Raw genomic sequence first — 16,470 nt, 5'->3', positions numbered from 1 at the left:
CACAGAATAAAAAGCAATTATAAAACCCACAGCTGAACCCAGTGCCTCCATTACACCACTCACCTTGCTCCAGGAGGTCCCAGTTGAGCAATGCTGAGCACAGAAGGTCAACACTGTGTTTCAAAATATACTTACAATACTAAAAGCAGCTGTTTTTTCCAAACATGTAAAAACAGAATACACAGGTGAGGCAACAGCAGTCAAGACACCTTTCTCAGAGTTGCCTTTAATAAAGGTATCCCAGTACATACTTGATTATGCTTTAGAATCAAAGGGTTTATTTTTTTCTTTGTGTTCTACTGCCTTCAAACAAAAAAGAAATTTGCATTGGTATTAAAATGCCTTTAATTCTCTTCTGTTGTAGTTCAGGTCCAAGTAAACATCACATTTCATATACAAGTTATCTTTATTAACCTTACTAGAATTCATTCCCTCCTTCCACCTTCCTCATGTCAAGTAAACACGCAACTGGCCAACATCCCCAGGAGACTCTCTCATCACGGAAAGCTCTCTGTTTATAGCCTAAAAATCCTGATTAGCAAAAATTTTGACAACTTGCCTGTATCTACAAGATAACCCACAAGACCTGCCTAGGTGTAACTGTTGCTGAAATAGTTAAAATTCCAAGATAACAATGATTGTATTGGAGCTGGACAGAGAAATCCTCATCAGGAGGCACTGAATAAAAGCCAGCAGCATACACACAGCTCAGCAATGCTATGCATTTCATTGATTTCTGAGTTCTCCAGTCCTGAACCAAGCTATTTACAGGCTGTCTTGGTCTAGTCTTAAAACTTCTAGAAACTATTCATTTGCATTTTATGCTAGTTAGCCAGTATTATCTAAAACAACACATATGGTGAAATGCTGGCTTCACTAAAACTAATATTCCCCCAATTAACTGTAATAAAATAAGATTTCTCTTAGCAAAGGAACCCTTAAAGCAGGAATTGTCATACCAGGTCATTATGCAGGTTTTACCAATACCCTGAGAAACACCAGGAGCAGCATTTTGCATTAAAGGAACCAGGAGGAAGAAAATGAAGGTTCTATGTTTGTTTAAGGGTTCTCTCTAGAAAATAATATTATCATTCATTTATACAGAGCAACAGGGTCAGTTTCTTGTAAACCTGATTCACCCTCTACTTGATTCTGTAAGTGCATAATTCTACTTGATCTAGGAAGTGCATGATGGAACAAGGTAACTGAACCTATGGTTTATATTGCACATCTACCTGGTGAGATTTAGGCAACAATTCTTAATTACTAATATATTAACCCCAGCTGTTTCCATCTTGTGAGTGGCCAACACTTCCTAGGAGCTGTGGTGGCTGGAGTTTAATCACTGGAGATCAATCACTGAAGTAGTTGAAGGAGAAGATCGACGCCAGGACTGCAACAGCGGCTGCCACAACCAGCCCTAAATCCAGAGGGAACACAGGCAGTGAGGGAAGGGCAGCACAACCAGTCCCTAAATCCAGAGGGAACACAGGCAGTGAGGGAAGGGCAGCACAACCAGTCCCTAAATCCAGAGGGAACACAGGCAGTGAGGGAAGGGCAGCAGAACCAGCCCTAAATCCAGAGGGAACACAGGCAGTGAGGGAAGGGCAGCACAACCAGTCCCTAAATCCAGAGGGAACACAGGCAGTGAGGGAAGGGCAGCACAGGCAGCAGCAGGCAGGGAGGGGAGGGTGGGTCAGGGGGAATGAGCACAAGGAGAAACAAAAAGAGCTACCCCAAAAACTACTTTTCTTAGCATGCTCATTACTGATGCAGCTGAGGAGACACACAGAAAACCCCAAAACACCCCAGTGATGATTTAAGGGAAAACATTTTTACATTCAAAGCAAACACATATTTACTGCTCCTATTTAATCTTCCAGTTACCATATTCTAATAATTAATAGAAACCAGAAGTTACTGCTTTGTTGACTAAAGTGGAACTATTTCAATACAAGCAGACCCACAGCACAGAGAGCTGTACTAAGTGCAGACACATCTCTGAGAGCGGGACGAGGCAGCACCATGGAGAAGTTGCAATGGAGAGTTCTGTAGCTTAGCATGCTGTGGGAGTTAACAGTCCTGAAAGGGCCCACTGCAGGTTCTGGAGTGCCATAGCAAACATCTGGGAAGGAACATACCCATATTTTGTTGGAGCTTCAACAGCAACGTTGCTTTTGTCAGCTGTGCCTGTTGCGTGTCACTCGGGCTGTCAGTCACTGGACAAATATCAACTGCATGGAAATCAAGGAAAGATGGGAAAAATTAGCAGCTGCATTTTACAGTGAATTAATGCAAAAGGCCAAGAACTTCCCATCAACTTTATAAAGTGTATTTATAGTAGAAAAAACCAGTTTATTGCAGTAGAAGTGGTACAACAGCACATCGCTGAACTATGCTGTATGGCTGGAACGGTAAAACTAAAGAGACAAAATACATTTCAGGAGGAGTTCCTCTTCCAAAACTCATTTTCCACACCCTGCTTCCATAGAAACACTCCCAACCCTCTTTGCACAGCCTGGGGAGAATTTGACTACCCTGAGAGGGAATCACCAAAATGTATCAGTAAGCACCTTCCAAGATCAAAGGTTCGCTTCAGAGCCATCTGTCCCAAGTTCAGGGTACATGCAAATCCTGCTGCCATGAGAGGATGAGCCCGCCAGCACTTCCCTACCCAACATCCAGAAACGCAACCACAGAAATTTCTTTTTGAAGATCCCCTAAAAATACCCTTTCACAGCAGGTATGGAGGACTCATTCCTCTTTGGAAGAATTACTAAATCCTTAGTCTGCCCAGCCAGGATGTGAGAGAGCTTAAGTCTATTTCCAGGCGGATGGGATTCAAACCTGTATCTATTTCCTTTGCAAAGATCTCCCTAATCCCTTGGCTATATCCAGCCTGTTAGAGGGGCAGGAGACAAAGAAGGGGATTAACCTCCAGTCCTCCAGCCCAACTTGTTTGAGTCACACAGAGCCAGCATGGAGTATGCCATACACCCCTCAGTGATAAGGCTGCTTGATGGTGGTGGGCCAATGGCCTTCAATTTGCAGCATTCCCGTTTCCACGAGTTTGCTAAGACTTCACTTGCCAGAAGTTTGCAATTCAGTAGCTACGACCACAGGCACCTTCTGCACGAGCAAAGGGTAAGAGAAAGTGTTTGTCATGGCAGTGGGAGCTGGATGTGTCTGGGAAGAGTGAGATGGGCAGGCTCATAAGAGAACGAGCCTAACAGACTGTTCAGGAAACAAGGAAACCCCCAGCAGCACCAGATATCAGGTTTAGAAGGCCATGGGACACTGATCTGAATAAAAACAGATCTCCATTTCCACAGTGGCGTTGTCCATCAGCAATAAATCACAAATTACATACTTGAGTAATAGGCACATCCTTTGTGTGATTCATACACAAATAATTCATGAAGTACTTTCTCTATCATTAGCTGTGGTGGAAATGGATAATCTAGACATGATCAGAAAGGCTGTTTCATCTAACATGAGTCATGTGGATGATTGTCTTCAAAATCTCCTTAAGTCAAACTTGCACAACATCTGTTACACAAAACCACCCAAACTAGGCTTTTACAACCTGTCTTTAGGTTTTTTATTCCTAAACCCACCAAACTGCTACAGGATGTACTGCAGCAGAGAAATCACTGTCTGATATGAAACTCAACAGGACAGTGAGTTACACAGATATACAGACATCTATACATATGCATATATTAAGCAAAACATTGCTTGGAGATCTCTCTGCAAGCAGCACATACACATAAAATCAAGATAACATTTCAGTGCAAAGTGTGTTTTTCGAAGAGAAAGTATCAAATATCCCTGAATCCCACTGGTCCTCAATGAGGCCATAGCTAAATCATTATTTTCTCTGTGCCAAGAAAAACACTCCCTCAGCTGCCTAAAATGTGAGTAGAAGTCTTCAGCTAGAGTAGAGGCATTATTAATTGCTGCAATATTGGTTTTCAGTAAGTATCTTAACTAGTACAGTAAGAGAAGTTCTGTCCAGAGTTTTGAATTTCTTAAAAAATCCCACTTTGGGATAATCTGACTGCATTTCTTGAGCCACCTCTGAAGTCTAGCTCCAGCAGGTTCCTTTCTGCTGTACATTTGATGAGCAGGTAGGATGGTCTGTGCCCTCTAACTTGAGGTTTCTTTGTGCCTCCCTGTGCTGACAGGACCTTTGGAAGCTGCACATCAAGGCAGCCGCACATTCCTCGCTTGTTCAGGCGGGAAAAAGGTAAAAAGACAAAGGGAAAAAGAAAAAAGAACCACCCTTGAGCTATTTGGTTACCACAGGCCTTTATGGCATCACATTCTGGAAGATTTGCATGTGAAGCAGCTGTAGCACTAAAGAGTTTTCATAGCAGATGTTTTCTAGTACCAATTATATGAATCCTTAATTCTTCAGTTTCCTAACCAAGATGGGGAAGTGATTACCACTGCTGAAGTCTTATTTCTGTCTATCCACTCAGGGTATTTAACAGCCCACCCCCTGCACTGAGGAGGAGCAGGGATTTAGTAAAGCCAATCAGAAATGCAGAGCTTTCAGTTGCCTGTATTAGAGCACTAAATACCTTGAAATCACAGTGTTAGAGATATTTAAGGCTTTCACTCATAAATAGCTCAGGGTTTACTTTCCATTTTCCATATAGCAATTTTAAAGCATGACCCCGTGGTGCCCCCACTGGTGAGGTGTACAAGGAGTCAAGAGATTAAAGCTGCAGGAGACACCAGGAGAGCCCAAGTTCAGTAAACACATAAAACTGACCTCAAAATTTCCCATTTTGACTAAAAGCTGCTTAAGAAATAAATCTTTTGCCTATACTGATTAGATCCTCTTCTTCTAAAGTGCATATTTTAAAGAGCAACAAAACCCCAAATTATTTCAAAAGCCTGCTTGTGTTCTTGAATTTTAGAGAATTCTTTTTATCAGCAAACTTTCCCCAGAACCTCGGTATGAAAAGCATTTCCAGTTAATTCGAGGTAGGGGCCTCAGACCACAGGAACTGTGACACAAACAGAAACGCTGATGACAAAATTCCCTACAAACCTATTACTGAATATTGACTACTATTAACAAAGTTAGAGCTAAGCTTAGAGAAACAACACATGCTTCCCACGTCAATATGATGCACTGGAAAAGCCTTTGCACAAGGGAAACCATAAACTCCCATTGTAACATAAAAACACGTTTACAGCAATACTCAGACATTTCCTACCAAAGCAACAATAAAAATCAAATTCCATAATTAATTTGTTTTTTTTAGAATGCAGAACACTTTGTATGCATTTAACAGGACTCTTTCTAAAATGACCTTCCTGGTGTGATAAAAGAGTATAAATAACTTGTGATTTTAATAAACCACAGATGCCTCATGCCTCAACACTAATTATCAGAATGAACGGTGCTGTGCTGATAGCATTATTGATATCACTGCTATTAACAGAGCCCATTCCATGGACAAACTTTATGGTGGTCACCAGGACAAGGCCAGGCTTTACCAAAATCCCCTCGAATGTTTTTCCCTCTCCTCTTCTATGCACTTACTTTAAATTGTGGGTTTGGGGCTTTTTTTTAATGAAAATACAAACCTACTTTAATTTGCTTTTCTTTAAAGAAAAAAAAAAAAAAAAAAAGGACTACAACCCCCCCCCCCTTCCCCCCCCAGTTAACTCTACAAGCATCTGGGTACAAGAACACCCAAGCTCATTTTGTGGCCATCATGTCACACCTATTATTGGCATTAATCTTTGGGAATGCCCTGCTGTTAGTGGAAAGGTGTTTCCTTCCTATCTGCAGCTCACACAGCCTTACACAAGCAATAAAGCTGAACTGAATCATCACCTCTCTCCTCCCACATCTCTCTCCACTGCTACAACAATGCTTACTTGCTTCTCTAAGCTACACAGATTCCTTAAAGCTCAGTAGTAATTAGTTTTAAGAGTATTAAAGTTACTCTAGTAATACCAGAGAGATTTTTATTGGCTTTCCTGTTTTCCTTGAGGTTTCTGTACATCTCTTACTCGTCAAGATGATGAGTCAGTTCATAGCTAACAGGTCTAGTTAAAGCCTGGGGGGGAGCTGATTCATTTAGAAAGACAAGAAGTAATGGTTAGCTCTGAAGTTAGGAAACTCAAAACCCCCTCCAAGCAAACAAGTAGGTCAAGGAGAATACTCACAGTTCACCCTGCACAGCAAGTCATGGTTACATTGCCCAGTTTATGTCCCTAAATACCAACATCCTAAAGTGTTCATAGTTCTTAGCTGAGAATTAGTGTTGGATTTTTTACTCATTTAAATTATAAAACTGGAACCTGCAGCTCATATGCATGTTGATGGGGGAAAAAAAGGGGGAGTAAAATCTCTTCCGTAAGACCACAGGAAATGTTATTAGATGCATTTCAATGTCATATTTGATTTCTACATTGAAATCAACATTGCAAGGGAAAAAAACCCAACAGGGAATGATGTAAACCAGAAATATTCAGAAAGAGGAACCCAGTAACTAGATTATAGCAAAATATCTGCATTAAAGGGAAGATAGCAGTCTCATAATCAGACCATAAACTTGTAAGACATTCAGTAGAAAATGAAAAGCGCTCTCAATTTTGTTTTTATTCTGGGTGAACCACAGATCTTCAGGTTTGGGCATTGCATTTGGTACATAAATTAAAACACTCAGAATAAAGAAAGGTATTTGGTGTTTTCTAAAACATCAGGTTTAGCATGAAAGCTTCCTGAAAGACAAATTAGACTGCATGCATGTTTTGCTAGTAGAATTTTTGAAGTTTTTAATTCTGTAGTGAAAAACCTGTAGATTTGACTAAATCACTCACCTTATTCTAACTCTCCTCAAAACTACTTAACACTAAAAAGATGAACTACTGAAAGTGTAAATATATATATATTCATGTGAAAAACAAAGCTTCACAGGGTGTTTTTTAAGAGTTTATTTGTCAATAAAGGATCCCCTCTAATTCATGAGCAGAATAGCACACGGAAACCTTGTTTAACCATCTCTTCATGTTTCTACTGCAATTCACAGGCTGCAGCCATGGCTGCACTGAAAAACCAGAATATCTGAGAGAAGAAAGAGAAGTCTGTTCCAAGAAACACAAACTGCAAGAAACTTCATGTTTTCCCACAATATATTCAAGCTGTAATGAATTGCTATAAATCCTCAGAGTTGGACGTGAAGTAAGTTGAATTTAGGCATGTCCATATCTGGATAAAACTGCCCTATGCCATTAGTCAGCATTTTCCTAGCCCCTGACCCAGCCTGCCCTGGTTCTCAGATATTTACCTGTGCTAATGTCCTCAGCTATGTGGATTTCTTCAGCTTGCACAGGCTGATCCAACATCTCCACAAAACGTTCCTGGATTTCTCCAGCAGCCTCATCACCGAACTTATAATCACTGAGCATCACACTGGATCCAGCAACTGGGACAAACAGTCTCTGAGGCAAGACATGATATTCCCTCTCAAAATCTGAAAGGAAAGAGGGAGAAATACCATCCCAATAAAAGCCTTGACAGTTATGATAAGATTCCGCCATAATCTCTGAGCCTAAGATAAAGCCATTGCCAAAGAAGAGCTCAAGGTCTCTGTAAAAACCCTGCTTTCAGACATGCCTGGTTGAGTTGGCTGCTATTATATGGCTTGATGTCCTTACATTATTAATCTCTCCAGAAATACCCAAGGCAGTTCCAAAGCAGACCATAAAACGTTAAGAGGAGCTTTTCTCCTCTTTGGAATGACTTGCAGGAAGGCTCTGGGAGAGCCTGCAGGTAAGAGCTCCCCGAGGAGCAGGATTTCACCAGCACAAAGGATTGCAGAGGTGTCACACTCGGAGCCACGAAGTTCGGGTGCCACCTAGAGAGGGGACTCAGAACTACGTGCAATGGAAAATGCTCTCCCTACCGAAGATATTCCCATTGATTTGTCAATTAACTCCTTTTTGGTTCAAACACAACAAGACAACGACACCACTGCATTGAATTAAGTTTAAAGAGTCCCCAGCACGAGCTCAGAGATCTGGTCTCTACCAAGTTTTAACAGACTTCAATATTAATAGGAACACTATAGATGGATTTAAAGAATAAAAATAAAAATGTAAAGAGTGCAAGGTACAGCTGGAACTTCAGAGACAAGAATTTCAACTACAGAAGTTTTTAAAAAATCACAAAATTTCTGATGAGTGAGGAAAAAGCTGGAATTGCATTTTCTGGTCACAGGAACTGAACACAAACATGGTGTGAAAGCTGTGATGCCAAAGGACACAAACTTGACAAAAAATTTCCAGATTTAAGTCAAGGTTGACAAGCAGCAATTATACCTTTCACTTTTTACTCTGCTCTAACCAGACTGGAACTTCACTGTAACAGAATTTTCTACAACCACCAAAATTCACTGCAAATAGAAGCTGGTGATTTATTTTTTTTTTAATTTCTTACTTTTTTTCTGAGGTCCTTCATTTAAAATCAGATCTTCAAACAGTATTTCACACCGGTCACTCAATGTGTTTATTATGTCTCTTTTCAAAGCCTGCAAGGACACAATGAAATCATCAGAAATATCAAAGCCATTTGCAAAGCTTTTAACCAGGAAGGAATAACCAAAGAAGCCCCATATGTTTAACCCATGATGAAAGAACAGTTTTTTCCCAGAAAATAAAAACTAGTGTGAATTTTCAAATTAATAAATAATAATTTATAAATAAATAGAAGCTAACAGCAAAAGAATTGGCATCGAGGAGGAAAACCACAAAACAAAAATGAAAAGCTGAGGAAAGTTTTAGGATTGTTAGGATAAGAACTGACATAATCTAGCTATTTATCAGTAAAACCAAAAAAAAAAAATCACAATGCATTGACTCAGTAAGGGCAAAAAAATAAATCATTCAGCAAGTAAATCTCAATCTTACCTCTACAAATATAAAAATATAGTCTGCAACTTTTTCTTAATTTTAAGAGAATTCTTCAAAGCTTAATCCCTTTGACAGTTTGTGCAAAGATTCCCCAGAGCCCTGCCTTACCCACATCACACATATTGTCTAGAAGAGAAAAACTAACTGACCCCACATGGATGGTTTCTAAAATAAGCCCCCTGTCCAACATTTTCATCCCAGTTTAGACCATTCTGGCAAAGAAAAACCAGTATGGCAAGTCCCGTGTATTTCGGAAGAATGCTTCTGATGGACTAAGACCCTGCTCAGTACCTGAATGGCTTCTTTAACCTTGGGCTTGTTGTTATGGATGTAGGCCCTGCACTTGACAGCTCCCCGGAGGTTGATGGAGCCGCTGCACACCTGCACCGTCGCCGTGGACCTGGCGCTCGCGCCCTGGCACTGAGGAACAAACACAGCCACTTTTATCTCAGGCCCGGGCACTTGCAGCAGAGTCACTAAAAGCAGAACCAACAAATTAACAGCAGGTGTTTTGTTTACACACAACCTGCTTCCCTCAGCACGTATAACTAATTTTATTTTAGTTATTCGTTCGGTTAGGTAAGACTGAGAATCTCTTCTCCATTATGGAAAATGCATTTATCTCTCCAGGTGTTTCAAACACTTGTGTCTGTGAGATTTTAAAACTTTCCAGGCTTGTGGCAAATAACAGTATTGCAACTGATAAATCCTTCTCAGACATTTTTTAAACAATGAAGCTTTCATGTTTACTATAATCAGTGTAACCCAGGGTGTGCTGGGAGTCATCCCATCAGTCAGTACTAAATTATACACGTGGTCACACTGAGAGCTGCATCAAACAGTTGCCTAGAAATGCTCTCCCTAAATACCACAACAATGAGTGTGGCATGAAACACTCCAGGACAACACCTGGAAACAGGGAGATGCACAACTTCCACACCAACTGCACAAACCACTTCTGCCAAAAAAGTTTTCCTCTCCCTGCAGCAATTAACCTCAGTACAATAGACAGTAACAACATAGTAATAAAAGAAGCTGAGATACTCATGGAGTCTTTAAAATGGCACTGGATACATTTCTAGTTTTACTGAACACAACTTTGAGAAACCAGGAACTACCTGACAAAACATAGAAGGCTATGAAACAATGCCTGGACACATTTGGACTTCAGGACCTAGACTGGGGCACCAAATTCATGGTTCTTCACAGCTCTGGTAGAGAGGAAACTCCTGACATAGATCCAGCAGTTCCAGATGACGATTCAGCTCACAGAATCTGTGCCTTAATCCAGAGCTGGCAGCTGAGCTTCTGACAAAAGCATCCAAGTGAACGTCCAAGTTAGTCAGGGCAAGCTGTCAACTGAACTGTGGGGGTGACTCTGAACTTCAGATGCAAAGTCACTTGAAATCAATGTGCACAGGTATCTACAGGTATCCTACTACCAAAGGAATTAGTCACAGGCCTTCTTTTCCATAACCTGTTTTCCAGTATTTCAGCTATACTATGCAATTCATGGACAACACAAGAATTTCTAAAGGCACAAAATATGCAGATCTGTCAACAATCAGTTCCACATTCAATATGTGGGTAGGAAAAAAAAGTCTTAGGAATAAGTGAGAAGGATTTCTAGACAGTAATTCAGAACCTTGGTATTTTATCTTTTACTCTATTTTATAATATAAAGGCAAGCTTATACTTTGCAAACCACTAAAAACTTACCAGCTGTGTCAGAACCTTGACATCAGAAAACTGTGTGCTGGGCTGAGTATTTCCTCTTAGCTTTTTCTGAGGGAAAAAAAAATTCTTTGCGTCATGAAACAGGAAAGGAAAAGTCCCTGAGGCAGTCTCCTCACTATGGCATGGAGTGTACCCTAGTTTATAGACTTTAAGAGAGAAAAATAGCACTTAGAAACCAGCCACAAGAATAGAACTACAAAACTAAAAGGAGAGATGAATGCATCAGCCAGACGAGGTGACAGACACAGATCTCTGAAATGTCATCACCCACATTCACACCTCACTCGTGCTCTGTAATAGAAACATTTCAGTCACTTCACACATAATTACTGCATTCACACTGCCCGAGGAGGGAGAGGCAATCTCCAGGAATGGAGCTGGGAACAGGAGCAGTTCTGTGTATTGGTTACCTGGAACAGCCAATCAGATCAATAAATCTGCACAGGAGATATCTCAGTCAATACTTTGTCACACAGAGGTTCCAACCATACATCTATTAGAGCTCAATTCCTCGCTGTTTGGCACTCACCTGCCCTTCCAGCAGTTCTGTATCCTCATCTTTAACTTGGCCATTGATCAGAAAAACACTGTCTTCTATCTGTTTTGACCATCGGTTTAACCCATTCTTTAAAATAAGTGAAAACAAAAAAAAAATCACAAGAAAGAGGAAAGAATTTCACTAATGGGTTGGACAGTAACATGCTGAAAATTATAGCAATATGTGTTTTAATAGTTACTCTGGGAGAGTTTTAAAGTCTCTGAATAACCTATGTTTTTCCAAAGGTAAACCTTAAATGGATCACATTCAGAACAAATTAAGAGACAAGCATTGCAGAATACTGAAGTGCCACCTCAGGGATTTGGGGGTTGTAGAGACGGTTGCAACCCACTGAAAGTCAACTCATAGCAAAAGCATCCCATAGCCCTACTCTGATTGGGTGTAACATTTCACTAGGTGAGGCACCAGAGATGTTACCTGGGATACTCATGGCAATTATTACATAATTTTGAACAAAGGAAACTTCTCACTGAGCACAGCAGAAGAGTTACATCTAAAAGAGGAATAATTGCTAAACATTCCCCACTGATTAGTCCTACTCCTCTCCTGCACTGTTCAACTCTCTCTCTCTTATTTAATTTTCAGCAGAGAAATGAGTGTCATTACTGGTGTGTAGGAACTGGTGCAGGCAGTGAGTTACCTTGGTATTCTTCTCCAGGTCGTGGTTGGGGGAAGTAGCAAGAAGTGGAATGTGGATGTTCACATCTACTGTGCAGCCCAAAGCTAACCAGGAAGCAGTCAGAGCACTCTGGTATTTCCAGTCTGCTGGTTTAGCTGAACTCTGAGAGCAGGAAGAACAAAGCCATAAAGCATCCATCCAAAGCACTGTACTGAGGCTCTTTTGGGTTTTAGCATTACTTGCCATGCATTAAAAGCTGCGTGTGGCACAGCAGGATGAGCTTACCTTTGGGTCTTGCACATCGTAGGTTCGGCAAACTACTCTGTGCTACTTAAAGAAAAAGATCCAGTGAAAAGCAAGGGAACAATTAAGAACAATTCCCAATTAACTTTGCCCTCTACTAAACTTCCTTGCTGAGCTAATTTATGCTCTGGAGCAAGCTCTCGCCTTTCATCAGTGTAAAAAGAGGTGGGAAAACATTTTCCCGTAATCTCCAGCTACCCCAGTGATGCTGTGCATCTCTTACAAACAAATTAAGATCAACATGTATTGACAGGAGAAGCAGCAAGGCACCAATCTGCAATTTGTCCTCATCTCTCTCTCCTCTCAGAGAAAAATCCTTGCTTTCTCTCCTTGTATTATGTCATTACCAACAGCTCCTGCATTCTGCTGCAGCTCTAGTAGTGATCCCACAGGCCTGCTGCTCCCCCACTCCATGGAAGCACCGTTGGTAACAGCAATTCAAGAAGCCAAACAGTAATTTAGATGGGTTTTTTTCAATTTATGCAAATCAAGACTGACTGGGAAAGGTGTCATTTGATGCCATCACACAGACAGACCTCATAAGAAATGATGGAAATTTTGCAAGGACAAGAGGGTCAATAGTCTTAACCATGGCTAATCGGAAAACTTCATTATTTCAACTTAGCCATGTCTAGCTGAACTTAAACAGTCTCCTCCTCCATAATTCTCATTTATTCAGCAATAACTGGATAAAAGAGGTTGGGGTAGCAGCCTCAGTCAATAAACCTTGCTCATAAAGGATACTTTTTTGTAGCAGAACAGATTTGAAGAGCTGCTCTGTCTGAGACCTCCTCCTCAGCAAGTTTCCAAAGCCTTCTTTTACTCAAGGACTTTTCCACTGAGAAGATTAGCTAAAGACCAAAAAAATATTATGGATTTTTCCCACAAAAATATGCACTATAATTCCTGGAGAACAGTCTTGTACTAAAGTTTTAAGCCCAAGTGATATGAAAATTATGCATAAGAAGGAAACACAGCTTACACATCACCAAAACGTCACGTGAAAAGAACATTCAAGAGAGAGTCAGAGGCACTTTCCCCAAAGTGAAAGAGGCCTGTGAAATCTTAACTTAGCTCCCTTATAAACCAAAGCAAGCAGCACACACTCGCATCTCCAACCCATATGCTTTTGCCCCCACAGACATATTACAGTTTTATGCCTATCAGCTGGGTCAGGAAAGCTGTGCAAAATAGCTACTAATTATATAAACAAAAAACAAACCCAATTTTTAATTCAGTAATCACTGATCACCTGGACACCTTTTTCAGCCAGCTGCCAGTTTCATTAAGCACAACTGAGATGCAATTACACTGAACTGCCAAAATTGACTGTTGGATCTCAGGGTGCCAAACCTGCTCATGCTTAAATCACTCACCATGATTATGTTAGAAAAATGATAAAATGAACATACATCTTCACAACAGAAACTAAATATGGCAGTAGATACCCCAATAATGTAACAAAAATGCATTTTAAGTCTATCGGATAGTTCTGAGTATGTTTTAAATTTAATCCCACACTCCTGAGTCAAATGCACAAGTTCTAGACAAGATGTTTCTTTTAAAGAAATCAGAATTATAGATCTTTCACTAGTGTAAACACCTCTAAAATGAGTGATTCATTCAGACAAGGAAAGCTAACATGTTAACATCACTAGCACCTGTGCCACAAGGATTTAATATAAACCTTCAGGATGCTTTCCTAAGCCAGACTGTCCACATTCAGTAAATACAGATAAACACAGTAAATAGAAATTCAGATTTACTACTGCAGTAACAAACAGGAGGTTAACAAATAGTGTCCCACAGGACAGAGATTTCTGAGGTTTCAGTCTCAAAACCACACATCAAAGCACAACATTTGTGAAATAAAGCAACAAAACAACTGTATTTTAGTCAAGTCAATGACAAGAAATTCCTCAGACACACAGCTGAAGATGTTGCTGTCCTTCCAGTTGAAACTCCGCTCACCTTGCGCAAAGCGTTTTGACCGTCTTTTGCCAGCTCTGGAGTTGCAACCATAAACACACCAAGAACCAGCAACCCTCCAGGGAGCATTCTGGACACCTTGGAAATGAAAATGAACATTTATTAATAGGAATTGGCAATCTAACAACCATGTAACTTGAGATATCAAAAACCACTGGTGAGACAAGTCCGCACCAAGAGCAGAAATTAACGAAGGGAGACTGGTTTTCACTTATAGGACTCTCTGCATGCAGGAGTACATCCTGCAAGTGTTCTCCCTTCAGCAACATCAAGTGTCCTTTCATCAAAAAACCTGAAAACAATACGGGGATTTCTGGTTTTAAACATCTGTGCCCAGCACGGTTAGGAAGGCTCTCTCACTTGGAGAAAAGGGCTTGACATGACACAAGTGCTGAGATACTTTGGGTCCGTCTTATTTCCCTCTTGTTCCTCCCACCCCTCTGTCACCTCCCAGGGTGAGCTCTCACCTGACTGGCGTGTGTGGTGATCCACTCCTCATCCAGGGATGCCAGCTTGGGAGGGCCCACACTCTCCTCCTGCTGCTGCTCCTTCGGAGGGGTTCGCACAGCCCGAATGACATAGTCCCGTTGTGGGGAACACTTGCCAAAACATCAGCAGAAGCAAACACACCTTGAAACTGGTGAACAGGGGCTTCCCCAATTCACAGGAATGAATGGAAGGACAATGCCACACTTACCTGCCCTATCAACAGGCCAGTGACATATGGCTTCACCTTTGTGCTGAGCTCTGTCAGGTACTGCCCAATACCTTCCTCGACAAGGTAAGTTCTACCCATGGCTCCAGGTTTAAGTGAGGTGTTGTAGTTCCAACCTACAAAACACACAATGCATAAAGTGAAAAAAGGTACATACACTGCAATGGGTACAGGAGAACAAGTCTCACAAAGATCCTTTAGAATCGTTTGGACTGAAAAATCCCTGTAAGGTCATCAAGTCCAACCATTCCCCCAAGGCCACCACTGACCCATGTTCCCAAGGGCCACATCCACACAGCTTTCAAATTCCTCCAGGCATGGCAACTCCACCACTGCCCTGGGCAGCTCTCCCAGGCATGGACAGCCCCTTCAGTGAAGGAACTCTCCCAATGCCCAACTCGAACCTCCCGTGGCTCAACTTGAGGCCGTTCCCTCTCCTCCTGTCCCTGTTCCCTGCGAGCAGAGCCCGACCCCCCCCCGGCTGCCCCCTCCTGTCAGGGACTTGTGCAGAGCCACAAGGTCCCCCTGAGCCTCCTTTTCTCCAGGCTGAGTCCCTTTCCCATCTCCCTCAGCTGCTCCTGGGGCCCTGGCCCCTTCCTCAGCTCTATCCCCTTTCCTGGACATGCTCCAGCCCCTCCTGTCTTTCTTGTCATGAGGAGCTCAAAACTGAACACATGATTTGAATTTTGGAATGCCTTCAAGAAACAATATCTTGCTGCATGATACTCTTAAAGGATGCACTTTTCCATTCACACAGGGACTTGCTAAATTCCACACGTGTCCTTGAACATGTCCTACACCACCTTCATTCCAATTCCCAAGTACTCAAAGCACAGCATCTGCGGACATTCCAATGAGCCACCTTTGCAGCTCCCCCCTAGAACCCAGGGCACGGGGGCTGCCACAGACTCCCCTCCCTTCCCAGTAGGGCTGGTCTGAAAAACCCTTCACACCTGGAGAGGTCTTCCAAAGAATTAAGCATTAAAAAGCTGAAGCCCAAGAGCACAGGGTGAGGAAGCAAAGGGCATCCTGAGCCTCCACAAGCGAAGGTGCTCACACACCTCAACTCATGCCCCCACAGCCGAATCCCCACACCGGGGCTCAGCACCTCCAGACCCCAGGGATCAGCACCTCCGCATCCCCAGGGATCAGCACCTCCGCATCCCCAGGGATCAGCACCTCCGCGACCCCAGGGATCAGCACCTCCGCGACCCCAGGGATCAGCACCTCCGCGACCCCAGGGATCAGCACCTCCACATCTCCAGGGATCAGCACCTCCACATCCCCAGGGATCAGCACCTGCACATCCCTGGATTCAGCGCCTCCAGACCCCTGGGATCAGCACCTCCGCATCCTCAACTTCGGCAGCCGCCGCTGCCTCAGCCAAGCACTGAGGTGGCCGGTTTACGTCATCGGTAAGCGCCGCGTCGCAGGGAGATGACTCACGCCAATGCCGAGCGGAGCGCGGGAAAAGGGCGCGCAGAGGGAGCGCCGAGCCCCCTTACCGCCATGCTGGGAGTGGCGGAAGCGGCCGCGCTTCTCCCGCACCTCCCGGGCACACGGAACACCTTAGAGGCACAGACAGCTCCGTATCCGTCATAGAGACGA

General features: G+C 42.5%; 1 protein-coding gene across 3 annotated transcripts; it reads right to left on the bottom strand.

Annotated features, from left to right (window-relative positions):
• Window positions 1-200: 200 nt before the first annotated feature.
• ODR4 (odr-4 GPCR localization factor homolog) lies at window positions 201-16,287 on the bottom strand. Of its 3 annotated transcripts, none has more exons than XM_039555620.1 (14): window positions 16,114-16,287; window positions 14,845-14,978; window positions 14,615-14,746; window positions 14,130-14,225; window positions 12,903-13,009; window positions 12,141-12,177; window positions 11,877-12,017; window positions 11,207-11,302; window positions 10,660-10,725; window positions 9,232-9,360; window positions 8,468-8,558; window positions 7,317-7,502; window positions 2,142-2,234; window positions 201-1,420 (listed from the first exon to the last, which is right to left on the bottom strand). In XM_039555620.1, the coding sequence occupies exons 2-14, from the start codon at window positions 14,941-14,943 to the stop codon at window positions 1,353-1,355; spliced, it is 1,341 nt and encodes a 446-aa protein (XP_039411554.1). In that variant the 5' UTR covers window positions 14,944-14,978; window positions 16,114-16,287; the 3' UTR covers window positions 201-1,352. The 3 variants fall into 3 exon arrangements, with proteins under 3 accessions (XP_039411554.1, XP_039411556.1, XP_039411553.1); XM_039555622.1 differs by having other exon boundaries at window positions 16,138-16,287; XM_039555619.1 differs by having other exon boundaries at window positions 16,162-16,287.
• Window positions 16,288-16,470: the final 183 nt, after the last annotated feature.

The sequence above is a fragment of the Corvus cornix genome, chromosome 8 (genome assembly GCF_000738735.6).
Source record: "Corvus cornix cornix isolate S_Up_H32 chromosome 8, ASM73873v5, whole genome shotgun sequence".
In the NCBI taxonomy this organism is placed as follows: domain Eukaryota; kingdom Metazoa; phylum Chordata; class Aves; order Passeriformes; family Corvidae; genus Corvus; species Corvus cornix.
The sequence above is the reverse complement of the archived record's forward strand: the minus strand, read 5'-3'. Positions and strand labels throughout refer to the sequence as shown.